General features: G+C 36.9%; 1 protein-coding gene and 1 non-coding gene across 3 annotated transcripts in view; both read right to left on the bottom strand.

The window, feature by feature from the left end:
* The window catches only part of AP3B1 (adaptor related protein complex 3 subunit beta 1), a 239,032-nt gene that overhangs the window by 103,048 nt on the left and 108,372 nt on the right, over nt 1–27,612 (bottom strand). For both annotated transcript variants that reach the window (XR_008792195.1, XM_056112560.1), the window contains exons 14-17: nt 23,112–23,221; nt 18,450–18,626; nt 3,052–3,238; nt 1,976–2,106 (exon numbers count right to left, since the gene is read on the bottom strand). Coding sequence is in view for 1 of the 2 variants with exons in the window: in XM_056112560.1 (XP_055968535.1) it covers nt 1,976–2,106; nt 3,052–3,238; nt 18,450–18,626; nt 23,112–23,221 (605 nt within the window). In the remaining variant the exon portion in view is untranslated. The remainder of the gene's footprint in view (nt 1–1,975; nt 2,107–3,051; nt 3,239–18,449; nt 18,627–23,111; nt 23,222–27,612) is intronic.
* Nucleotides 436–564, bottom strand: LOC130021880 (U6atac minor spliceosomal RNA). The gene has a single exon (XR_008792226.1). It is a non-coding gene; the product is annotated as a U6atac minor spliceosomal RNA (small nuclear RNA).

Here is a 27,612-nt window from a genome sequence, read left to right as displayed (position 1 = left end):
AAGTTGGGCAATTTATTTAGGTTACCCGAGCCTCAGTTTCCTCACCTGTAATATGGGAAACACAATAAACCATAGAGAGTTTAAGCAAGATAGCATCTGTTAACTATTATTAAAGTACACTTGCCAGGGTTTGGTAAATGGATCAGTATTTGTTATTATTTCTGGCTATGCTCCAACATAAAGATGAATCTGAGTAGTGATGAAAAAAACTTATTTCTCAGAATTGCCTTGCATGGCTCTGCCATCACAGACATTCTTTTATTTAATATAAGTAGATTCTGGGGCCAAAGGATATAACAGCAGGCAGTGCACTTGTCTTGCATGCTGCCCACCTAGAGTTGGATCTCGGTATTCCATATGGTCCCCCAAGGCTGCCAGGAGTGACCCCTGAGCAAAGCCAGGAGTAAGCTCTGATTACTGCCAGGTGTAAGGGGAAAAAAAAAGTAGATTCTTTCATTGCAAACAAAGTAGGTGGCAGTGCCTTGGCCAAATGTATGTTGCAGTTCAAAGCCTCTTCCATCCTTGTCAAGGGGAGTGCTAACCTTCTCTCCTTTCATACAACACTCATTGTAAATGGAAATGTAACAGGGAAGGAGTTTAACTGACTTTCCACAGGAATCAATAGATAAAAATAAATAAATAAATAAATAAAAAACCTCTAATTATCTGAATCCCAGCTCAACATATCTTTTCAAACAGAAAAGTCTCCAAACTGGAATACTTTTTTTTTTTTGCTTTTTTGGGTCACACCCAGCGATGCACAGGGGTTATTCCTGGCTCATGCACTCAGGAATTACTCCTGGCGGTGCTTGGGGGACCATGTGGGATGCTGGGAATCGAACCCGGGTCGGCTGCATGCAAGGCAAACACCCTACCCGCTGTGCTATCACTCCAGCCCCTGGAATACTTTATTTTTTGGGCACAGGAACCTAAGTTTGGTCTCTAGAACTCCAGGGCCCCCAGTGCACACTCAGGTGGTCCTGGCTCGTTCAGATCACGATGCCTGGACTGCTCATGGGATCCACCACCAGTAGGGCTAAATAGCACCACACTGTTCTGCCCAAAAATCAAATCATCCAGTCAACTGGCTGAATATCCTGGAGAGTGCCCCTCAACGTGATAAGCCAATGCTTGGGAGCAATGCTGGCTGGAAGGGGGGTGGAAGTAGCTCAGTCATGGAGTGCGCTCGCTCTCTCTCTCTCTCTCTCTCTCTCTCTCTCTCTCTCTCTCTCTCTCTCTCTCGCCCCCACCCTCTCTCCTTCTCCTTTCTCCTCTCTCTCTCTCTCTGCTTTATTTCATATCATCACTCTCTAAAGACAATTAGAATGTCCTTTGCTTTTGTCTATATAAAAAGATGTATTAAGAAAAACCATTTTTACTCTAGCTTTCAATATTTTTGTAAGATACAGAAAAATCGGGCTTATATAGTCCTTTATTTAATAAATGTGAAAACAACATGTTATTCTTTCTAATTGTGACCTAATCTAAGGACATTTCTGGTACACAATGCTCCCTATTTATATTTGGACTTCACTGAAACAGGCAATTTTCATTAGAAAATCCAAAAGAACACTCTGTATGGATTGCTGTAAGAGAACAGCAAAAATTATATAGAAAAACATCAATAGGAAGCTTACAGAGCTCTAAACAAAAAGTGAAAAAGCTCAAGCCAATAAAACTAAATACCTTAAAAATTGAATCTACACAGCTACAAATGCAATGCCACAAATGTGGATGGCACTGAAGCAGAGAATTCAATTCTCTATTTCCTTGAAGAAAAGGAACAGTACATGTACAATGACATAGAAATACTATAATATTTAGTTCCCGTAACAGCAAGCTATACCTAACACACTATATTTAGAAATACCAGAACAATTTTCAATTTTCAAGCACCCCAAAAGCTTTTATATAAAATAGTTCATCTAGAATTGCCTACTGCCTTGACAAATTAATTTCAGAAAGGTCAACTTACCAACTCAATGACTTCTACATTTCGAACTGATGGGTCAGGCGCCACCTCTGGCCAATTAGATAATTCCAGGTACCCCGTAGCTTTAGTGTTCAGAGTATGAGATAAAGTGCCAAGTTGGAAATGATCTCTATCTATTAAAATAAAAGAAAATATAAAATAAACAATATGAGCTGTATAGAACAGAGAACAACCCTAATCAGAACTCAAAGTAATTGGCATATTACTTCAAATGTCAAGGAATAAATATAAACCAGGAAGCTCTTCATAGGTCAAAAAACTGATTTCAGCCCATAGATTACAATAATCTCCCCCATAATGGTCAATAAAAAAGCTAATCAGTCAGTGTGTTTAGAGGTGTTGCTCTGAAATGTAGCTTCTCTAAAAATTACTTTACTGTGAATATTAAGAATGACAGCACAGTTAAACAATCCATATACATGTCTTGGCATAACACATCCAGAATTTTAATAGTTTTCCTACAAAACTGAACTGCTATTGCTGTGTAACAATTAAATAAGGAACAATATAAAAAAAATAGGGCATACGATCATTAGACTCCTTCTGTAAAGGCTGCTTGCTAAATTGATAAAAATAATTACTTCTTTAAAAATGCTGTGGAAATTTTGTTAATTTCCACCTCTGAAAAAGAGTTTTAAATTTAAAGGGTTATTTTTATGAAATAATTCTTCCTCAAAAAGTCTGTAAGTGTAGAGTACATATAATAAACAGCAAATCACTATTAAGGCCAATTATAATTTTTAAGAAATGAAACTATTTAAAATAGAAAGGTCAACAACTATAAAAACATAGCCTTTATTTACCGTTCAGCTAAGCTGTTTGGTAGGTATAAAAATAAAGTAAAAAAATTGGAATTATTTAGGTAAATATGGTCCATAAATACAACTAATATAAAGTCTGCCCTGGAGAACAAATAAATGAGTAGAAAATACATTGTTCTTATATATTTATATCTACTAATTTGTATTTTCTGAGATAAATTTTTCAAATATTACAAATGGAATAAACTGCCATGAATCTTTTAGATAACATATTTTTCAGCCAGAGTCTGATAATACCTTTAAAAGGAGATTCAAGCAGCGGTGCAGGTTTCTGAGCCAGGAATATTTTTTTGGCATATTTACTTAAAGCTCCGCTCTTCTCATTCGGAACAATAAGCTGCCTAATAAATCTTGTACGGTCTCTGATGTCGTAGTTTTGATCATACTTGCCGAGATTTAATATGTACTGGGTAAGCAATTTTGTCTGTTGGAAAAAAAACAGAACAAGATGAGAATACAGTTATTTATGATTATTGATAACTCTGGATAAACATATTTAAAGAGGTAATAAAAATGAATGGTTATGTCAAACAAATGTTGTTCCATAGGGAATATGCATTCCTAACGCTGCAAATGGAATTCTGAAGCCAAAGTACATGTCCTCTTCAGTACTGGGGAGGTGAATGCTGAGTACTGAGAAGCAGCCATGTGCTAGATTATTAAACTGCTGAAGTGGAAAGAAAGGCATCATTAAAAAAATAATCATATATGGCAAACCCGCTGAAGGGTCTACGTGAGAATAATGAATGTGGAAATACAACTAAAAACATGGCACTCAAAACTTAATCGGAAAAATATGCAGGACATCAAAACATCAGAGAGTATTAGGAGGCTGGCAAACTGCTTCTCCTGAGGTGTGTTTTATGAAGAGATACTGTCCCTGGCATAAGCAGTGCCTGCACTCTGACTGCACTCAGTTACTTTACCCTGAATTATGACCCATTAAAGCAGACACATGAATCACTGAACTGGATTACTGCAAATTATTTGCAGTGCATTTAGCTGTTACTTTTTCATAAAAGCAAGCTGCTGATGCCCTCTAAAAACTAGGATAAAAGACTCCTTCCATTTTTTCCCCAAGCTGCTTATAGCCTCGGGTAATATTGGTCATTTATTTATTTGTGTAAGGGAACAACTTATTATAGTAGCTTTTATACTGTAATAAGATTTTCTAAGTCAATTTTTACACGTACTACATTAACATATATTGAGATAATTTCAATAATTAAACCAAAATTTAAATTTTTTTTAGGTTTGTATTTTTTAACTCTGGTTGTTTTGCTGGACAAACCACAGTTTTAATTTGTAAGGTTCCACATATACAATTATAACTATTAAGAAGGATTCATAATATATGGGAAAGATAGACATCATATTAGAACATCTTTACAGATATTATACATGGATTTTTAAAAATCTATGAGAAAAAGAAGTAACAGGGGAGCAAGGGTTAGGCACCGTGAGTATACTGGTAATGTGGGGAAGTGGTACGACTATATGTCCGAACCACAGACTCACCTACACTGAACACACAAGATCTCACAACCAATGAACACACAAGATCTCACAACCAATGAACTTTATAATATGCCTGTTAGGGAGGCAGGCTGGGGCCAGAGCCTTGGAACACAGGCTGGGGTAAGCGGATACTGGTGATCAGGATTGCTAGAACATTATGTGCCTAAAATTTGACTATCCGTAATTTTGTAAATCATGGTTCTTTAAGTAAAAAAAAATTAGAAAACTAATCAAATCTATCAAGTCAGACACAGCTAAAAATTATTCTGAATAATAAAAGCACAAAAGTGGTTCGATGGTAAATTTTTTTATAATATTAAGAACTGATCTGAATATAGAACAAACTTCTTTTAGTAACAATATATTTTAAATTTAAATTTCAGTCTCCTGCCCCAAAGCATGGCTGTCTTAACCGGGGCCCCTCTGAGGAGGGCAGTTTCCCTCCCTGCCCCGAACACAGTCCTGGCAGCCGAAGACCTCTGGAACCCAGGTACAGCCATGCTCAAGGCCACTCTCCACAAACTTGGACGAGCCTCACTCATGAAGGAACCGGCAGAGGAACCCAGGTGGTCCCGCATGGGTCCCGGAGCTGAGATCTCCAAGCCTGCTGGGATCGGGACTGGGCCTCCTCCACCCAGATCCCCCATTCTCCAGTAGCTAGGCAGTCACACCCACAAACTGCCCCCAGTGCCATGTAATCCCATCAATGACCAAGATCCAGACACTATCAAAACAAAGCTCCCAGAAGCTAGAACTAGATCTTTTAGAGTCTAGTTCTCCTTCTCCGAGAAACCCACACGCTACCAAGAGTATCCTGCCCCCATAGCAGAGCCTGGCAAGCTCCTTGTGGTATATTCAATATGCCAAAAATAGGAACAATAATGGGTCTCATTCCCCTGACCCTGAAAGAGCCTCCAATGCAGCACCATTGGAAAGGACAAGTAAAGAGAGGCTACTAAAATCTCAGGGCTAGGATGAATGGAGACGTTACTGGAACCTGTTCCAGCAAACAGATGAACAACGGGATGACAGTGATACAGTGATATTTTAAACATGCTAAGCTTAGTATTAATAACGTACAACTATAACAAATACCAGTGAAAAAAGTCTTGGGGATTTTTGGAGTGTCTTGCTGCCACATCCAGCAGTGGTTAGGGGTGTCCTAGTTAGGGGCTCAAGGGTTATCCCTCTCACCAGCTTGGGAAAACAGGCAGTGCCAAGGGTCACACCCAGGGCTCCCTCCTGTAAAGCAAGTGCTCCCAGGTGCTGTCAGCAGCAACCTAGCTCACAAGTGAAAATGTTAACAGAGCTATTCTGAACTTGATTATTAACCATTGCTGTTCACTGATTACTCTGCCTGATCTGTTCAACTATACAGAAGAAAATTTCTATGATTCATTTAAAAAAGACAATCGGCAAAATATTCAGCAAATGAGTAACACAGCCCAAGATCATTATTAAAATAATGTGGTATACAGGACTGGGATTAGCTTGTAGGGGAAAGATACCTAAGCATTAGCTTTTTTCAAATGTATACTGAGAATTCACACCTGGGTTAGTTCAAAAGTTCATTTGAATGTTGAAATTTAGCATCTATAACTCAAATCAGAGGAAGTCAGTCTGTTTCCAGAAGTAATTTTTTTTTAGTGAGCAAAATGTTAAATTTTCCTTATATTCTTGATGACCAAAAATTAATTTTTAGGTCATTAATATACAAGATACATTAACAGACACAACTGAGAGTGAGACAGAATATTTTAAGTAACAAAGATAATTTTTATTTGATTGAAATCTTGTTTGTTATGTTGCTGGACTTAAGAAACAATTCATTAAAAATCTATTTCAAAAACAAAATATTTCTAGAAGACAAAAATATACTATGTACAATGATGTATTAAAACATAAGCAAACAATTATTACATTTTAAATAAATTCTAATCATTTAACTATGTCTACCTCTGATAATTCATTGTTATATCTCTGAAGAATGTATTTCATGTGGTAGTATTCTGAATAAAAAAACTGTCATTTTCAGCTAATTCTTCTCTAAAGACTACAAATTTTATGAATGGAAAGATCCTTTTATAGCTTTGATAATGGACAGAAAATTCTATGAATGCACAATCTGATAAATGCACAGAAAATTCTTCAGAAAGAAGGATATTATTAGAGCTTTCTTATATGCTGAAATTTGTAAATATTTCAAGTCCAGATATATTCACTCAAATAAAAACTTTCCAGTATATTTCAAATAAAACTTTAAAAAGGCTCTTTATTGTTTGTTATTTCTTTAAATTCTTTATTCCTAAAATTACTCCTTAATATTAACCTCATTTTTTGTTACTGTTTTTAAGCCATGCCCCAGCTGTGCTTAGGGTTTACTCCTGGCTCTGTGCTTAGTAATCATTCCTGGTGGTGCTCAAGGGACCACATATGATGCTGGAAATCACAGAAACTGGGTAGGATGCTTGCAAAGCCAGCACTTTACCACGGTACTATCTCTCCAGCCCAAGATATTCATTTTTTTCTTTTTCTTTTTTAATTTTTATTAGTGAAACACCATGAAGTGCAGTTGTAGACTTACAATTTTTTGTGCTTGGGTTTCAGTTGTACAATGATCGAGTAACCATCCCTCCACCAGAGCCCATTCTCCACCTCCAGTGCTCCCAGTATCCTTCCTACACCCCCACATACCACCCCACCGCTGTGGCAGGATATTCCCTTTTGTTTTCTCTCTCCTTTTGGGTGCTGTGGTTTGCAAAAGAGGCAATGAGTGGCAATCATGTTCAGCCTATAGTCTACTTTCAGCATGCACCTCTCATTCTGGGAGGCTTCATCCAACACCCTTTGTTTGGTGCTCCCTTTTCTATCTGAGCTGCCTTTTCCCCTAGCACGTGCGGCTGGCCTCCAAGCCATGGAGTGAACCTCCTGGTACTTATCTCTCCAGTCCAAGACAGTCTTTTAAAAACATTTCAGCAAATTAATTTTGAAATTCACCAAATTTCAAAATCACATTCTCAATTTTACTTTAACAAAAACTTTAACGAAAATGAAAACTCACCTAATTTTTTTTAAAAAAAAAAGGAATTTAGGGGCCAGAAGATGGATGGCTTGACATGCTGAGGACATGCTGTGCAGGCAAGAGGACTGGGTCTAGGCCACTGACACTGCATGGTCTCACAAGCACCACTAGGTGTGGCCCAAGATTTTAAATAAAAGGAGTTTCATCCTCATTATGTTTTGGAGCAGATAAGGGATTGGGGGCTATAACTGGCTGTGCTCAGAACTCACTCCTAGAGGGGCTCGAGGGACCGTATGCAGTGCGAAAGACTGAATGGGGCCCACCCACATGCAAGGCAAGTGCATTATCCTATCATGCTTTATTTCTCTGGACCCTCATCATAAGTCTCCATTATAGTCGAGGTATTACATATGAGACAGAACTTCAAAAATAAATCCTGGACTATTAACATTTAACTTATTCAATTTTCTCACATTTTTATAAAGATAAAATTTATTGTCTTTCTTTTTGAAAGACTTGCCTCCAAGAATTACAATATGTTTAATTTTTCAAAAGTTGAAGTATTTTAGCATGCTATTTGGTGAAAGACTTCACAGATTTCCAAATGCTTTTGAACCAAAATCTAATATATAGGATTTTCATTTATTTCTATTTTACTCCGCCACCTGCAGCAAAAAAGCCAGCAGCAGTCCCAAAACTTAAGCCCAAAACTTAGATTTCTTTACAAAGCAGTTTTTCACATCACATGCTATCTCCAACATGCATGGATATTGTATACACGTATACTGACATGCCAAAGCATGTCTTCTCTTCGTTAGCTGCATCGGAGAATCCTGTAGCTCTGCTCAAAATATTAGTAATTTGGCTGTTAGAGTTTTATTTCAAATGGTAAAACAAGCCGTTTGCTTTCAGGTACTGCAACTAGTTGCCCAAATTTTTCTATTTTGATTTAACAAGAACACTGAAATTACCATGGCTATAGCTTTCTGGCAAAAATAAGCAATTCTAATCTTCCCATCTTTCATGTCAGGTTTTTAAATTTAGTTTGATTCCATTTACAGCACCAACTGAATGAATGAAGGTGGAGTGGGGGGAGTCAAATTATTATTGGAATTAATTAATTTTCTATTTGAAACCCAGAATTGTTTAGGTCCTTTTTCTATGCTAATGCTGGCTAATGGAGACAACACTTACTTAGTTATTGGTTTGCTTTTCGTATGTGTAAAAGAAAACAAAACTGAAAAACAAAGTTATTTTAAATAGCAGTTTTTGATGTAAATAAGATCATGTTTTACAGAGAGGTATATAAACATCTTCTGTACCTGTATATTTTTGTCATCTTGAGGTGCAAGTTTCTTAAAATAACTCCTAATTTTAAATAGATGCTGGACCATTTTAGAGCAGATTTGTTATCTTGTCTGGTTATTATTTTTTTCATGGTGAATGTCAAGAATTGATAAACATTTTATGCATGTTAAGTATTCAGAATTTGTGATTTCATTTTTCATGTTATATATATAAAATTTGGGGGTTGGAATGAGAGCACAGTGGGAAGGGTGCCTGCCTTGCATGCTGCAGACCTGAGTTCAATCCTGAGCACCGCCAGGAGTGATTCCTGAGTACAGAGCCAGGAGTAACCCCTGAGCACCACCAGGTGTGGCCCCAAAACAAAAACAAAAAAACAATTTCCTGGTGGGTTTATAGTAAAAACAGCAAAATACCAAGCAATAAAATAAATGTTTTAAGTTGACATTGCACAGTGAGACAAAACTTCATGATGAGAGAGCTCTGAGCAGCACACAACCTTGTGTACTTTACTAAACAAAAAAGTGAGTTACGTAAAGTGAGCTGCTTCAAAAAGGCTGGAGAGGGGCTGGGGTGCTAGCACAGTGGGTAGGGCATTTCCCTTGCATGCGGCCCGACCCGGGTTCAATTCCCAGCATCCCTTATTGTCCCCCGAGCACCGCCAGGAGTAATTCCTGAGTGCATGAACCAGGAGTAACTCCTGTGCATCGTTGGGTGTGACTCAAAAGTGATCAAGTCTTTCCGAATTTTTTTATATAGATTTTTAACTTAAAACAATTTTTTTTAAGAATTGTGATTTACAAAGTTATTTGTAGCTGAGTTTTAGGCAAATGATATTTCACCACCAACCCCACAACCAGTGCCAACTTCCCTCCACCAGTGTTCCCATATTCCCTCCCCACCTCAATCCCACCAAAGTTCCAGTGGCTGCAGCTTCAATCTCCTGTTTTCAGTGTTGCTGAGTCTGTGTTTTGCTATACCACTCGCCCACATCACCAGTATAACTGGAGACTTGATGTCTGTTCACCCGTTACTTCCCATTCTCTTTTTTCCACCTTGATTTCTCTCCTCTTTCCTTCTACTCTAGAAACACTGGGAGGCAAGGGTCAGCTAGACCTTTCCCCCTGCTCCCAACCCATTTACCGCAATACATTTCCTCATCCAGTATTCTAAGTCAGCCCTGTTTCTATTGTGGGCCATGTGTCAGCCCTGTTTTTAATGTGCAGATGTCATTTTTACGTAAGATATATAAGTATTTCCAATTTAAATAAATTTGTATTATACATGGTCCAGGACAAAAACCAGGGCTGGATTCAGAGACAAACGTGGAGTTCGATAAACTTTAAACTCACATTTTGGCTTGCTTCTTTTTTTTTTTTAATTTTATTGAATCACCGTAAGATAGTTATAAGCTTTCATGTTTGGGTTACAATCACACAATGATCAAACACCCATCCCTCCACCAGTGCACATTCCCCACCACCAAATATCCCTGGTACAACCCCCCTTGCCCACCCTCCCCCTGCCTCCATGGCAGACATGATTCCCCATAATCTCTTTCTACTTTTGGGCATTATGGTTTGCAATACAGACCCTGAGAGGTTATCATGTTTGTTCCTTTATCTACTTTCTACACACATCTCCCATCCCAATGAATGTGGAGAAAAAGGGACACTCTTTCACTGTTGGTGGGAATGCCCACTAGTCCAGCCTTTCTGGAAAACAATATAGACAGTCCTTCAAAAACTACAAATTGAACTTCCATATGACCCCACGATACCACTTCTCAGAACATATCCGGAGGATGCAAAAAAGCACAGTAGAAATGACATCTGTACCTATATGTTCACCGTAGCACTGTTCACAATAGCTAAAATCTGGAAACAACACAAATGCCCAAAGAAACTTTGGTACATCTACACAATGGAATACTATACAGCTGTCAGGAGAGATGAAGTCATGAACTTTGCTTATAAATGGATAGACATGGAGAGTATCATGCTAAGTGAAATGAGTCAGAAAGAGAGGGGTAGACATAAAAGGACTGCACTCATTTGTGGAGTATAAAACAACATAACATGAGGCTGACACCTAAGGATAGCAGATACACGGAACAGATAGATTGCTCCATAGCTGGAAGCCTGCCTCATGAGCAAAGGAGAGAAGACAGCTGGAATAGAAAAGGGATCACTAAGAAAAAGATGGTTGGCTTGCTTTTTAAAGCTTTCCTTGCTGCTAAAGATCAAAATGGATTGATTTAATACTGGTGTGCAATACTATGGAAGTTTCAGGATACTATGGAAGTTTTGGAAGTACAGCAGCATAATATAGATAAACCCACCAGACTCTGCCCACCCACTCCAATCGCTCCTGGCACCTCCCCAGGGTCAGCACTGTACTGTTCACCAACGTCTAGGAGTAAGCTATTTTTGTTGTGTGCAAATTTACTGTAATTTTAATAAAAAATTTAACAATACTATTGCATATATTTTTTTAACTTGGAAGAAATCCTAAACTTGAATGAACACTGGGACTGCAGACATACATTAGGCCTGGCCTAGAACACAATTAAACACAGTAATCAAGTAAACAATCATGGTATTTTAATATGGCCAAAGGCTTACTCTAAAATCCAGAAAAGAAATTAAATTTCTAGCACCTCCAGGTAGGTCTTAGTTATAAAATTATGTCATATAAGCAGAGAATAATATAATACAGCATAACTTCAAAAATATATATTCAGTATCTTCTACATAGTTATTAAATTTTTACTTCAGATTAATAATTTTCCTAGTCTGGTTTTCCTATTCAGATTTAAAAATCTCATCACAAGTCCCAGCTCTAGATATTTATATAAATAATATTCTCTCCAGAATGACACTAACTCACTATGATATTAGAAATCTGAATTAGGAATGCTGTATGAATAGAAAGGAGCTGAATTTTTTTTAATTCTCAAAATATGGGTATTCTACTTTTATTTAGTGTTCTAACATCAAACATGCTAATAAATTTTTGCTCACATAAGAATTTTCTTCAATATTTTATGTCAACACAAAATAATTTTAAGTTTCTTAAAATATAATCCTAAAGCTTCTTAATTATATTACTAAAGGAATATTTTTAAAGTGCACAGAATTCAGCATTCGGAACATCAAAATTAATACAGGCACCACAACTGTTATTTTTAAAAGCAAATATGTCTGGAAAATGGAAAAAAAGCTAGAGAATTCTTGATTTACAGCAAAGGTAAATCTAAGCCGATGCTAGTGGTTTATCCAATCAATTTAATCAATTCCTGAAGAAATCGGATTCTCTGTCTAACTTGGATAAAATTTTATGAATTTAACAACTTATACTTTTTGGCCAATTTGAAGGCTTTCTGTCACCTCTTCCTTTCTATACTTACTTTTCATTTGCTTCGTTTTGTTTCGGTGTTTGGATTGAGCCCAAGGACCCAGAGATACAAAACATGTTCTCTATCACTCATCAACTTGTGAATTCTGTTATAATTTTCTTGAGGACTTCAATATTGACAATATATATCAATATAGGATAGAGATGTACAGGGCCTGAATCCTATTTGCTAAGAATGTAAAGTGTTAATGAGGTTGTCAGTTTGAGACTAGAGAGAGTAGAGTAGGTAGTCTACTTGCCTTGCACAAGACTGACCTGGATTCCATCCCCGGCATCCCATATGGTTTCTTAAGCCCCACCATGAAAGATTCCTAAGTGCAAAGCCTGAAGTAAGCCCTGAGCATAGTCGGGCATGCCCCCCAACAAACAAACAAACAAAGAAGAGGATGCTGATGTAATTTATCACACGGCAAAGAGAATATCTGCTTTAACTTCAGGAAGGATCTCAAAAGGACCTGTATGATTTATTAAATTCTTAGTAAGAATAAAAATGTCTGAAAAGCAATACAAAGAAAACATATAAACTAGGATATTCAATAAAGCACTACCTTTTCTAATAGCAGAAAAGTAGAAACTCAACTGCATCACAGAAAACGAAAGTTAATTAAAAAATCAATTATATCTATACAAATCAGTATTTTAAAAACATGGTGTCAGTAAAAAGCTAAAAATAAGTACTATGAATTGGAATAACAGCTTAGACAAGATTTAAAATCCACAAAACTACCATTACTTATGGGTGTATGTTCATATAATAAAAATATAAAACATTACATCAGTAGAAGTGGTTACTAATGAGAAGCACATAAAGTATGAACTGGAACTTGAGTTTTAGATCTTTAGTATACCTAGTACATTCCTAGTACCCAGTACGATCACAATCACCCTGTTGTTCATTGATTGCCTCGAGCAGGCACCAGTAACGTCTCCTTCATCCTAGCCCTGAGATTTTAAAAGTGCCATATTCAACGCTCTTTCAGGGTTAGGAGAATGAGACCCATCATTGTTACTGGTATCTGGCATATTAAGTATGCCACGGGGAGTTTGCCAGCCTCTGCCGTGTGGGCAGGTTACATTCGGTAGCTTGCCAGGTTGTCCAAAGTAAGAACGAGATAATAAGATGTCGCGCGGCTGCAGATGCGGCCACACGCTTCCCGCTTCCGGGAGCTGGGTTTTATAGTCTCTGGGTCTTGGCCGTTGATGGGATTACACGGTGCTGGGGGTCAGTTGGTGGGTGTGACCCCTGCCTACTGGAAGATGGAGGATCTGGGTGGAGGATGCTCAGTTCTGATCCGGGCAGGCTTGGAGATCTCAGTCCCGGGACCCACATGGCTTTGTTCCTAGTATATTCTCCTGGTACTTGAGTTCCAGATTAGCTCAACCTAGTACATTCCTTTAAAAAATAATAATGAGGGCCCGGAGAGATAGTATAGTGGACTGGGTGCTTGTCTGGGTGTTTGATACCTGGCATTCCATATGGTACCCAGAGCCCCACCAGGAGTGATCCTGGAGCACAGTCAGGAATACACCCTGAGCACCACTGGGTATGGTTCGAAGAACAAACAAAAAGAGTCAGAAGTAATCCCTGAATACCACTGGGTGTGGCCCAAAAAGCAAAAAAAAACCCAAAAAATCCATGTGTCTAACAACAGATAAGTAAATGAAATGTGATATATATACTTTATATATAATACATGTGATATATAATACATACATAATATTTATGGATTGGAGCGATAGCACAGCGGGTAGGGCATTTGCCTCGCACACAGCTGACCTGAGTTCGATTCCTCCGCCCCTCTCGGAGAACCCGACAAGCTACCGAGAGTATCCCACCCGCATGGCAAATCCTGGCAAGCCACCCGTGATGTATTTGATATGCCAAAAACAGTAACAAGTCTCACAATGGAGACGTTACTTGGGCTCACTTGAGCAAATCAGATGAACAACGGGAGGACAGTGCTACAGTGCAATATTTATATATAAATACTATTCAACCACTTTTACGTCAAAAAATGAAATCCTGCCCTTTGCATCAACAAGGAAGAAATGGAGGGGCTCAAGTTACATATCAGTCAGAAGTAGATAACAAATAACAATGATTTCATTAAAATGTAGAATATTGAGTAGCAAAGCAAGGGAATAAACAAAAGCAAATGGAAACAACCTGTTGTCCCCCACGAGAGAAAGGGGGCAGGAAGGACTGTGTTGGCAATAGTGGTACTCAGGGGAGGCTGGTGTATGGTGTATGGTGACGGAGTTGGAAGAACTGTGAAACTGTAACCCTGAAAACATATACACCGTTGTGTAGACTAATGCCATTTCAATTAAAACTAAATATAGAAAACATTATGGTAAAACACTGACTTAATATTTGTGGTAGATACATGTGTAGAAATTCAAGTTATTTTATATTTTTCTGAACAGTGCGCAATATTTCACTATTAAAAACAAAAATAGCGCTAAATAAAATGTTAACTTGTTACTAATTACTACATTTAAAAGATGACACTATCAGAGGAAGTCTACGAATGTACGTTTTTTTCATTAATTTTTAATCATTATTCATCAGTTTAACAAAAATCAACTTTTCATATCATACCTTAGTAGACTACTTCAAAGAAGTCATGCCAGAGAAGTTTATAGTGATGTAAGAACTCTAGTTCTTTCAACTGGTTTCAAAGTCCACTGACTACCCCCTCTGCTCCACACACACACAATGGTGAAATTACTCTTCTTATCATACCATTGTAATGGTACTTCTACTGTTCATATCATAACTTTTTCCTTCATAAAATAGTAAGAGAGATCTCAGCACCCTTTTCTCATGGATTTTCCTAACCATAATAGAAAATTCTCTATTTTCTACTATGAAAAAATAATTATTAAGAGATCAGGACTAATCCTCCAACTATAAGACTATTCACTTAAGAAAAATTTGGTTAACAGAGCTAAGGAAGACACAGAGTAATGAACATAAACAAAGCATTAGTATGAGCTAGGACATTCTAGTACTTTCCATGGATAATCTCATTTACTCTTCTGAACAACTGTGTGAGGCAGGTACAAGCAGTTCTTTCTGCTCTAAGGATTGCTTGGAAAATATGTGTTCTTTCGATTCTTTTGATATATTATGAAACAATTTGGGTATAAAGGGAATTTTGTTTGCTTACGCATGATTTCATCTGTATGAAATACTAGATGAAGGCAAAAAACTGCATCCATGGAGTTGGGTGCTTCGGGACAAAACACAAAAACAGACCCTTCTCCAGCACGGACCTCAGATCGCTTACTACACATGTAAGTAACCAGTAAGACAAATTTAACAAACTTTTTGATACTTCACTGAATTTATTTACAGTGATCTGCTAAGACAGAAAGTCCCAACAATCATAATATTCTAGGTACAAGGACACTCAGCCACATCTCTGGCTCTGACCTAAGCTAAAACCCTCCTTCCAACACAACTCACACTATAAAGCACTATAATTCCTATTTGACAGATCAAGAAACTAAATCTTGGATAGGTTTAACAATTCATCCACATTCTGCAGCCAGTGGTAAGTGGCAAACAGGATCTGAAGCTGCTCCTCAAGCATGACTTTTCTCCTGATGTCACACAGGAATATATAATACTAAAGCCTGGCACATTCTTTTTCAGATACTCTAAATTTTTAATTCTAGAATTTCCATTTGGTTCTAATTTAAAGGTTTCTCCTTCTGCATTGCATTCTTATCTTTTCATTAACGGTGGGGACATTCTTCTTTGTACCATCCTTCACAGCTATAAAAGCTGCTTCAAAATGTTTGTGTGCCGATACCAACATCCAGATCATCCTGAGCTTGGTTTTTGTGTCCTTGCCTTTGCTGAAAATTTGTTACACTGCCCTGGTCTTTCCAGAGTGGTAAAACATAAATAAAAACCATTTTAATTATTTTTAAGTATGAATTTCAGAGGCATTAGTAATCGTGTGTTGCACAACCAGTATCACCAACCATCTCCATCCATCTTTGTATCTTCACAAGATGAATCTCTCCACCCTTTATTTTTTTATCATTATTATTTTTTTTTAATTAGTGAAACACCATGAGGTACAGTTACAGGCTTACAAATTTTGTGCTTGGGTTTCAGTTATACAATGATCAAGTACCCATCCCTCCACCAGTGCCCGTTATCCATCACCACGGGTCCCAGCATCCCCCCCCACCCCCCATCCGCCCCGTTCCATCCTGCCTCTGTGGCAGGATATTCCCCCTTGTTCTCTCTCTCTTCTTTTGGGTACTGTGTTTTGCAAGAGAGGCACTGAGTGGCAATCATGTTTGGTCTATAGACTACTTTTAACCTGAAACAGTTAACTTCCCGTTCTAGTTCTTACAGCCCTGGTTCCCTGAAAACAGAGCACAACTGTACTAGAAATCTTCATCTATTTTTTATTTAACCATTTGAAGAGTTATATGAAAGCAAGCAAAAATTTGGTGTATTTTCTAAGTATCCCTGTATTTTACCAGTTGCTGGTGGAATCTATTGTGGCTATCAAGAAGCACCAATGTAAAACATCAATAGAAAATTCAGAAACTTGGTTCCTGAACTTTAATTATTACTACAATTAAAAGAATCTGAGTGCAAATACGTTGCTTTCAAATTCACTAGATACAGATGCAGAATACGCTCTATAACTCTTAAACAAAGAATACTATGTTCTGTTATTGATCATTTATAGCCACAAAGATGAAAGCCAAAAAGTGGTTTCACTTAATTTTGCAAGACATTATTCCTTTCAATTTGATCAACATATTAATTCTCAAATACTTTTTATTTATAATAACCTAGACATTAAATTTATTTACAAAAACCAGTAAGACAAATTTAACAAACTTTTTGATACTTCACTGAATTTATTTACAGTGATCTGCTAAGACAGAAAGTCTAAACAATCATAATATTCTAGGTAAAAAGTAAATTGACTTTCACAGTCCTGTATGAACTTAGTACAGTGACAAGATGAAACTGCTTTATCAGTAAACTCAACAGCTAACATAGCTTTCTTTTCTCTTCCTCAGTTTTAAAAAGCATCTCTGAATAAATTTACATGATGACTGAAAATGATTAACACAATCCTTCCAAAGATGACTTAAAATATCAGCATAAATAAAAATCATAGGAAGAGGTTCAGAGTATTCATACTGGTCATAAATTTTATATGCCAAAAAAAGCAGCATATATATATACATATATATACACACACACACACACATATAAAACTTATGTTATAATTTGGGATGAAGAAAATCCCAAGACATACATAAATGAAGGTAAGGCACCAACCTGAGGAGACTGAACAGCAGAGTAGAGAGCAAGTGAAGACTGAAGGGCATCAGAGAAAGCAGTATGAAGAGGAACATAAACAGAGGAAGACAGAGCCAATACAAAAGAGAAACAAACTGCTGAGAGAGGAAAGAGTGACAGACAGACAGTAGACGGCCATGGGTGGGGGTGAAGTGCATATGTGAAGGAGGCCAGGTATCTGGGCAAGAATATTTTGGACAAAGAAGGGACCAAAACAGAGACAGAAAAAAATGAAATGTGGGGTGAGGGGGATCATAGTGGCAGCGTTACAGAGGAAGGAAAATTGAGAGAGAAATGGAGACAGGATACAGAGCGTAAAGCCTAACAGGAGCCTAGCAGCAAATGAGCACGAATCCTTTCCATTCTCCCTCATCAGGACGGTTCTCCACCCATGGAGAATAGCAATTTAGATCAGGGAAGAAGGATGAGAAGGTCCTGATTATATACACGGAGGCAGTTCTACAATTTCACACATAGAGGCAATTCCTCTTACCAACATGGTTCCTCAAAGAGTCAAGTGATTAAGAAAACAAAATACTCTAAATGGAAAATCAGGTACATTACACCACTATTAAAAATACTGAATGGCTTCCTCTTCACCCGAAGGGCATGACTCACAAGCACTTGCCCCTCAAAGCCCTGGTGGTGTCCACCTCCAGACCCAGCTTCTTCAGCTTCCTGAAAGCACCAAGCTCTTTCACAACCAACTCTCTGCTCTCCTCCTTTCTTATTCTCTGCAGGAAACCACTCTTCACACACTCTAAGAATCTTGTTCTTAAGAGCTAATACTGTTCTCTGGAGTTCCGCTGGATTTCAATAGCTCTATGACAGCACTTCAAATGATTTTATTTTTTAGCTGGGTTTTAGTCCCTATTACTACTGGACAATTATCCACTGATGTAGAATCCTAAACAGGACGCTCAAAAGTGGTGGCGAATGGACAGACGCACACAAAAAATAGACATTGATGTCCGATCAGAAAACAGAGACCAGGCCATATAGGTAGACTAAGGAATAGACGCTTACCTGCTTGGAATTAGTTAAATACAATTTTGCTCCCAAGTTTAAAATCTGCAGTTTAACCAGGTCATCTTCACTAGTGAAACTTTTAGCCATCTTCCTCAACACATCAGGGGCAATTTTAGGAACTCGTTCACAGTTCTCTCCAATTAGCCAAAGAATACTTGCCCGAGCCACGGGAACCTAATATTAAAAGCAAATTGCATGCTTACAAATAAGATAAACCCACTTTATTAAATATTAGCACAGAAAATGTTCAGAGAAAAAGACTGTGGTCTAGAACTTTGGAGATCAGAAATCAGCACATTCTTGGACAAATCACACCAACCATCTAGTTTTGGCTTCTGTTTTCATGATATACTAGAATAGGTGAGAAATTTTAACAAAGATCACCCAGCTAAAGTTATCTGTTATTTAAACATTTACAAAATGTATTCATAAACCCCTGCTCCAGAACACTGGCCTTCAAGCCTCTCTGCCCAGAAATAGTATCCAGGGTTTTTGCTAAAACTGCAGGGCAGTTTAGCTTTGTGGTAGAGTCTCAGAATTCACATTTTATGAAGGAGCCCAGGTCAATCCCGAGGCAGGTGGTTTGCAAACTTTATTTCAAGAACCCATGGATAATAAAGGAAAAAAGAACAGACCCACTACAAGCAACAATTCCAAGTCAAAACTGTCGCTTTTTGCCTCTGTGGCATGTACATAAAAATGACAATGTCATCAAGTTCTCCCATACGATCCTAAGTCCAGGTCTATGATTTGGTCACCAACAAAGGACTCAGGGATAAAATTAACTTCACAATACTTCATTTTGGAAAAATTTTAAATAAAGCACATTTCAATATAATTTGTTCCTTAAAAATAATTGCTTTGCAGCAAATTGGATGCCTTCCATCAGTACCATTAAGACCAGCATTTTAGAGTATGCAAATTAGTTTTATGACGACTTGTTTATTTGTATCTTCCGCTCTTCCAAAGGGAATTTGAAGGGGTATGTAAATTAGCTTTTGTGAACATTTTCACCTACTTCAGAAAATCTGCTGCTTTTATAATAAATTAAGAAAACCGTGGCTATTATTAACAGGAAGGATCATGAAAAGAGAAAATACTCTTTTTATAAATCCTTTCCCAATTCCTCAAATTTTTTCATAGTTTTATAGAACTCTCAAAGAAGTGAGAATAAGGGCTTTTCTATAGTTGAAATTGTATCATGATAATCACCATCTCAAATTCTTTCAAAATATCCATTTTATGAAATAGTACAAAATTAGGATACACCTAAGTTGACTCTTTACTCATAATCAAATGAGATCACTAAAAAGCTTTAAAATTAAAAATATTTATTTTTAATGTTTTAACAGTATTATCTTTAATATGAAATAAGCTTAGTAAGAAAGGAGAAATATGTATACTTATGCATAATTAAGGAAAAAAGATCTAAATGCTACCTCAAATGTATTCATGCACTATGATAAATCTGGTATCTTTACTGTATACTGATTTCTAGAAAGAAAGAGGTTATTTCTAATGTTCCAAAGGTTACACTGCATTAAGGCCTTACTCCCAATCCATTATTTTAAATTGGGCTAAAGAATAGTAATTGAGTGGTACATTAAATTTTCCAGTATGGAGCAATTCAAGTTGTCCACCATAATAAAAAAGTACTTCTAAATAAGAATATATGGGCAACTTCAGATTTCAGTTATGCTAGATTTATTTTTCCTAACTATTTTATTATATATTGCTGCTATAAAAATTAGAATTCTGTGATATATCATAATCTATTACCCACATTAAGTAATTTTCTTCTGGTAATACACTTATAATTCTTTTTTTGCAATTAAAAAGACAATCCCAAAAAAGTTTTAAAAGACTGTTTATATTCCAATTCATTACTATGCTAATATTAAATTAACACTATTTAAATATACTCTAAACATTCATAATTCATATATCATTTAAAATATAACTCTTGGGAAAATAAAAAAATTCTATTTATTTTTCTTTATTTAACGAACATCGCACTGCAGCACTGCATGTGTTTTGGGTGTGCATCATTAAGAAATCAAGATGTGTGTATTGGATTTATCTCTAAAAGTCAAATCCTATCCAGAACCATGTAACTGTCCCCTTTGATCCAATTTATGTACTGCTTCTCTTTTCCCTTTTGGTAACCACCAACAAGTTTTATAATTTAAAAGCTTCTTTTTGAAAAGTCAAATTTTAAGGCTCAGAATAAAAATCTCAAGGTAGCAGGGTGGTGATCAGAGAATGAGGGAAAGGGCAGGCTATTATCCCAGGGCTTGAAGATCTGAGACAATACAATTTCCAAGAAAATACTGGAAAAACCAACAACATGAAATAAAATACAGGGATATATACATAAGTTTATTTATATAAAAGGTGACAATCTTTTATTTAAAAGCTTAATAAACTGATAAGCCAAGTGTTTTTATATACTGGCTTATATCCAAACCATGATTTTCAGATTTCAGCCCTCCCTCTCTTCTCTAATTAAGTCATAAAGCTTCCATTTCTATACCACCGGAACTATGAATCCACAGCCATTCCTTTCAAGGAACTGAAGCAACTGAAAGAAAGACTAATTAAGAAAATGAGTCACTTTCATGGTCTTTTCAACCACAGGAAAAACTGGAACTCTAACTAAAACCAATCTAATAATACAAACATACAGATAAAACATTTCTTTATGAACCTCTGCTTTTCAGTATTATTAAAGACAAACTGATTGTAAGTCACTTTACCCAATTCTTGATGCTAAATGCCCTGAGCAAGTAGCTAAGTGCACTTTTTAAACCTTCTCCCAGAAGACAGCTTCCAATGCCATTTTAACCAATTAACAAATCTGCGAAAACAATGAATCCTGGCTGACCATGGCAGTCACAGACACAAAGAAAGACTTCATGGATCATTCCATAAGCAGTTCAATTTAAAAAGTACTGTGTTTTATTATTTTGTTTCATTTTATGGGGGGGGGGGGGGGCGCGGGGGAGGATGTCCTATACCCTGTGGTGCTCAGGGTTTTTACTCCGAGCTAAAGAGCTCTGTGCTCAGGGATCACTCCTGGTAGGGATAGAGGGACAATATACAGTGCTGGGGATCAGACTCAGGTGGGCAGCATGCAAAGCAAGTACCTTACCCAGTACTATCTCTCCAGTGAAACATTTTACCAATTTGCTTTAGCTTTCTCTCTCCTTTATATATAATTATATGTGTGTGTGTGTGTTTGTGTGTATACACCCATTTTGTTTTCTGAATGAATAAAAGCTACAAAAGAAACCCTACCTATATTTGTGCAAACTTCTTAATAACAAAAGTAATCCCATAGTCACAGTAAGTTTATCTAAAACTGAGGAAATGAAGACATTACCTAATACACAGGCTTTACTGGGAGCCAATTATCCCAAGAAAATTCGTTAGAGCAAAAAAAAACCCAAGTGTACATGACATTATAGTTGTCATATTCCTTTAAATGTTGTTATAGTGATAAGTTCCTCAACTTTTGTTTGTTTTAAATTCTGGGTTTTGTGCTATACCAAAACCACTTCTCAGGCATTCTTCAGGGGTCGCTCCTGGCTAGGGGGACCATGCAGTCCTGGGGATTGTGTACAGGCTGAAAAGAGCCTCTGCAAGCAAAGCATACACGCTCATCCTTTGCGTTATCTTGGTGACCCTGAATTCTTCAATCTTCCTCTACTTTTTGGGCATTTGCATTTTAAAAGAGTTGTTTTGTAGAGCGCCCCCCCCCCACCCTCCATATGGTTCTGTTTCATAAAACCATATATTAAATAAATCATTCACTTCTGACAGGCATTTAGCAGACTTGATGCTGAGCAATATTCAATTATCAAATTAGAAGGCACATCTTGCCACTTAACTATATTCATTTGGTTCAGGTGGTGTCTGCTGGATTTCTTCACTGTAAAACAAAGTCGCTATTTCACTGTGGTAATTAAGAACCTTACAAGATATACTTTGAAACCATGAATATCCTGTTACTACTAAGATATCCTATAATTCTATTTACATGAAATCTAAATGCAGAGGCAAGACGTTGATTTACTGGTTCTCCGTGGCTTCAGAAAGAAAGGACACGGAACTATATTTTGGGAATGATAAGAATGTTCTATAATGAACCTACAATCTTATGAATACATAAAACATTTAATTATATCATATTAAAAGGTGACTTCTTAAAATAAAAAATTATATCTAAATATAAAGCATGATCTTAGTAACTAGGTATCTCTGTTTATTTTTGGGATATTACATCTGGGGCATCTCCAACGACTGTGCTGAGAAACAGATTTTTTGTATACTCAAATATGCATTATACGTATACATATAAATATAAGTACAAACAAACACATGTACAGATACACAGGCACACAGCTAACTATCCATACAAAATCTATGAAGTTTACGTTTTCTTCAATTTTAGTAGAAAACTGCAAGGTCCATTCTGTATTTCCTTCTTTTCAGATGTAAAATTGCCTTCTATAATAGTATAGAATATGAGAACCAGAGTTTCCATCCATAAACGTGAATTGTCTTAATCAGTATACTTCAGGATGACTAAGACTATAATTTGTAAATTACAGATTTGTAAAATTCCACTAAAGTTTTAGTTTTCTTATTGATACTCACAGAGATACTGTCCAAGAGTTTGGCCATATGTTTAATAATTTCACCGTGCTGTGCAGGTTGCATCTGTAGTAATTTTTTAATGACAACCACGCTTTCTGCAACAACTATTTCTGAAAAAGACAGGGATCATTCATTTTAAATATATGTAATTAAATTCAAATGCAATATGCCTGACAAAATGTAACTTCATTCTTTTTCATTCTTTCTAATTAGCTCAACATGTCTTAAACAATGAGGCAAAAAGTATAACCATGCCTATACCCTTAAATTTCTGGGCAATATGGCTCAAAAAATGGTAGGATCTGTATCATGCATGCACAAAGCCCTGAGTGCAATCCCTTGTTACTCATGGTCCTTCAGCAGTTATATCTCTCTGGCTTCAAGCACCACTAGCACCACCACTGAGGCCCTCCCCCCAAGAGCTCCAAATAAGTAAATATTTGGGTGAACATCCTTAAGCAGAAGAGTATACTTTAATTTATAATTATTACAGTTTTCTAACTTATGATAGACTTATCTAGTCACTGTTTCTTTATATCAAAAGCAAAGTGAGGTTACATGCTCTGATAATACACAAGCATCTCTGATTTATAACGAGTGCTCTAAAATACTGTTCTTTGTTTTGTTTTCTAGTTTGGGGCTACATCTGGTGGTGCTTATGACTTATTCCTGACTCTGTGCCCAGAGATCACTCTTGGTGATCTCGGGGAGCTGTGTAAATTGCTGGGGGTCAAACCTAGGTTGGGCAGGCAATGCATGCACCTTACCTTCGTATCATCCCACTGCACTCCCTCCCACCATAAAAGTAAAATTTATTATCAATCTAATTATTAAACACATATACCATAAACTATATACCCCATTTTTCTAAAGAATAATAAATTAATATTTATGTTTCATTTAATAAAATATCATTTTCTTCTCATAATTTCATATGGCAGGTACCTTATTGGCATCATTGCAAAGATGAAGAGATACGCTTGACTTAATTTGATTTTTTCAAGAAATTAAACTCAGAATCAGAATGCAAAATCTGATCTTTAATCCTTAAGTTACTACAATAAATTATTATTTTTATAAAGACTACCTCCAGGAACTATAAGGAAAACAAAGATAAATTGGAATGAGACCCTGATCTCATCACACTTACATTCTAGTTGGAAAAAATGCAGTGGTTATACAAGTGAGCATTATGCAAAGTAAGATAAGAGTGGTTTTAAAGATTTCATAGGCTAAACATTTATATTTTTATAACACATTGCAAAATTAACCTAAGTAAGCAGGAAATGTGTGATTTAAATTATCCATTTGCAGGAATAGGATTAGCAATAGCTGAAATACATATCCGGCATTATTTACCCTTTAGTACCACGTTAGTTTGCTATTGAGCTGTTACAGATTATTACAAACCTAGTGACTTAAAACAAGCACAAATTCATCATTTTATAGCTCTGGTCAGAAGTTAACTTGAGTTTTATGTCCTTAGGATTAGTACAGCTAACTATTACACTCATTTTACAAACAAAGAATCTGAAGATGGAAAAATGTATGCAAGGTAATGTTAAAAGGAAGGTCATTTGGTTCTGCATGTAGGGAGAGGGCTGGCAACAGAGAACAGAGTAAGAGATCGATATACAGGAGAACTATATAATACACTTGTTTTATATGACTGTCTCCCTCCATTAGACTATGGACTCAGAATTGGAACCTGTAATGGGCTAAACGATTCTATCTAATTCTTCTTCTAATTTAATAAATACCACAACTGGGCCAAGTCCTCAATAAAAAAGTTTACTGAATTACAAAAATCTAAACAAAACAAAAAAATAGTTCGCTATACTTTTACAGTAGATGGTAAGGTTACATAGATAAGCAAATGCTAATACATTACCTAAAGAAAACTATCTTAGGGAATTAAATTATTTCAAGCAAATGGAAAAAGATTTCTATAAAAAAGATTCTTAAATCAGTCAAATTGATCTTGGAAAATAATGCCAGACTGGGGCTGGAGCGATAGAATAGCGGGTAGGGAGTTTGCCTTGCACGAAGCCAACATGGCCAACCCGGGTTCGATTCCCAGCATCCCATATGGTCCCCCGAGCACCGCCAGGAGTAATTTCTGAGTGCATGAGCCAGGAGTAACCCCTGAGCATCGCTGGGTGTGACCCAAAAAGCAAAAATAAATAAATAAATAATGCCAGACTGTTTCAAGGCAGCTTCTTTTAAGATTCGCTTCATGCTAAGGAAAGAGAAGTCACCAACGTTAAAACAAACAAAAGACCCAACAGAGCCAAGAGAAAACAAATTAAATCTACGTAAAAACAATGCCATCTAAACACTGTCACACCTGTGTTGCCTTGAAGCATTAAAGTGGTGATGAGAGGGCCAGAGAGACAGTACGGGGAGCGAAGGAGTTTGCCCTGCATGCTGCCGATCCTGCTGCTATTCCAGTAACTGAGAGGAGTCCCCAAACTCTGCTGTGTGGTCCCAAAACCAAAATTACCCCCAAAACAGTTAATATGAGCTATGCATATTAACAAAAAGAACCACATAAACTTCTAGAGCCTCAAAAGATTTCTATTTCACTATTTTTAATTACTATTTTTAATTACCTCTTATTGTCTAGTTCTCGCTTTCGGAGAACCCAGCCAGCTACTGAGAGTATCTTGCCTGCATATATGCCTCACTTGGAACACCTATAAAGGTGATTAGAGGCTGCCCAAAAAGTCTCCATCCCTCTCGGAGAGCCCGGCAAGCTACTAGAGTATTCCGCCCACATGGCAGAGCCTGGCAAGCAACCTGTGGCGTACTCAATATGCCAGAAACAGTAACAATGATGGTCCTCATTCCCTGACCCTGTGAAAGAGCCCCCAATATGCCATCGGGCTACACTAGCACGTGACTAGGATGAATGGAGACGTTATTGGCAACCACTCGAGCAAATTGATGAACAACAGGATGATAGTGGTTTTTAATTACTTTTAAAAAAATTTAAGAACATTATTAGAGTTAAGGTAATGTGTTTCCAATGGTGTTGACATTTATGTTTTTGGCAATTACTTCACTCACCACCAAAGTGTCCAAGATCCCTACCCATTTTGGAGCTTCAACAAAGTAAGAAAATTCATAGCATTTATTCCTAAAAGCACATTTATTAACAGAAAAAGGGGGGTTCTATTGTCAGAACTGACTACTTTTGAGGAGAGTACGTAGTCTTATAATCAGTATTAAAGACACGCAGGCAGTATCTGGCCAACTCCAGCTGAAGGGTCAATATCAGGGTTTGGGAACATGGTGCTGCTTGATGTTTAGTAGTACTGGGGATTAGGGTGGGGATGGGGAAGCTCAGGGCTCCGAAAGCCATACCTCGCACATAGTGCTCAGGGGGCTACAAGGCATCAAAGATGGGATTCAGATTCCTGCACTAGCAAAGTACATGCCCCTAACCCTTGAACTATCTCCCCAATCCCAGAATTTGTCTTCTTAAATTTTTTAATTATTGTGGGGATCATTCCCAGCATGTTGGGCGGAGGAGGAGGTAGAGGATGCACTATCAAGACAGAATGCAGAGCTTCACACCTGAAGGACACATGCTTGAACCACATCCCCAGTCTAGGATTGGCCATTTTTTACTTTAAAAATAAGAAATGCATTATTCCTTAATGATACTTGTTCTTTACGAATTTTGTTCTATCAATAACTCTGACTGGGTCAAATTTCCAAAACACAAAAGCGTAAGTTCATAGGAGAAAGTTAGGAGATCAGATATTCTGGGTAAATGATGATTACACAACCAGTCTAACCTTTCAAGTTTCTTAACATTCAAACAGTAGAAAAAAGAATCCATTACTTTAAGGTTTTAATTTACCAAAAACAAAAGCCTAAACATTAAACTATCAGACTTTAAATGAATAAATCCTCCTACCTTTTAAGAGTGATAACAGTTTATATTAGTCCGCCATTATCTAATTATGAAACAATCTATTCTTATCTTAAAAGTCTTACAGGGGTAGAATATTCATCTTTTAGTTCAAAGTCAATAAAAAATATTTTTTTAGAAGTTAAATTAGTGCTAAAAAGCTTATGTGGAAATAATTGCTCTAAAATTCATTCGAAAATCTTTATAAGAAAAAGGGGTCAAAAATGAAATTGAGAAACCTAGTGTGTGTGTGTGTGTGTGCGCGTCTGCACACACACACACAGATACACATACAAGGTTTAAATAAATAAAATTGGTACTTAAATAAATTTAAATAAAATTGGTACTTTTACTGTAGGAAACTAAATTTTAAAAGAACAATTACCTTGGTAAACATTAGTTCACTAAGTTTAATGCTCTAAAACTACTTTTCCTAAGGATTGTGTTTTGCTTCATTTTGGAGTCACACCTGGCAGTGCTTGGGGGGGAGGGGGGAAGGGTGGTGGTCACTTATGGCAGTTCTTAGGGGACCACACAGTGCTGGGATCAAAGCTGGGGCTTCTACACATGAAGCATGTGTTC

Source organism: Sorex fumeus, unplaced genomic scaffold, assembly GCF_029834395.1.
Source record: "Sorex fumeus unplaced genomic scaffold, SorFum_2.1 ptg000018l, whole genome shotgun sequence".
In the NCBI taxonomy this organism is placed as follows: Eukaryota; Metazoa; Chordata; class Mammalia; order Eulipotyphla; family Soricidae; genus Sorex; species Sorex fumeus.
This window is presented reverse-complemented; position numbering and strand designations above follow the sequence as displayed.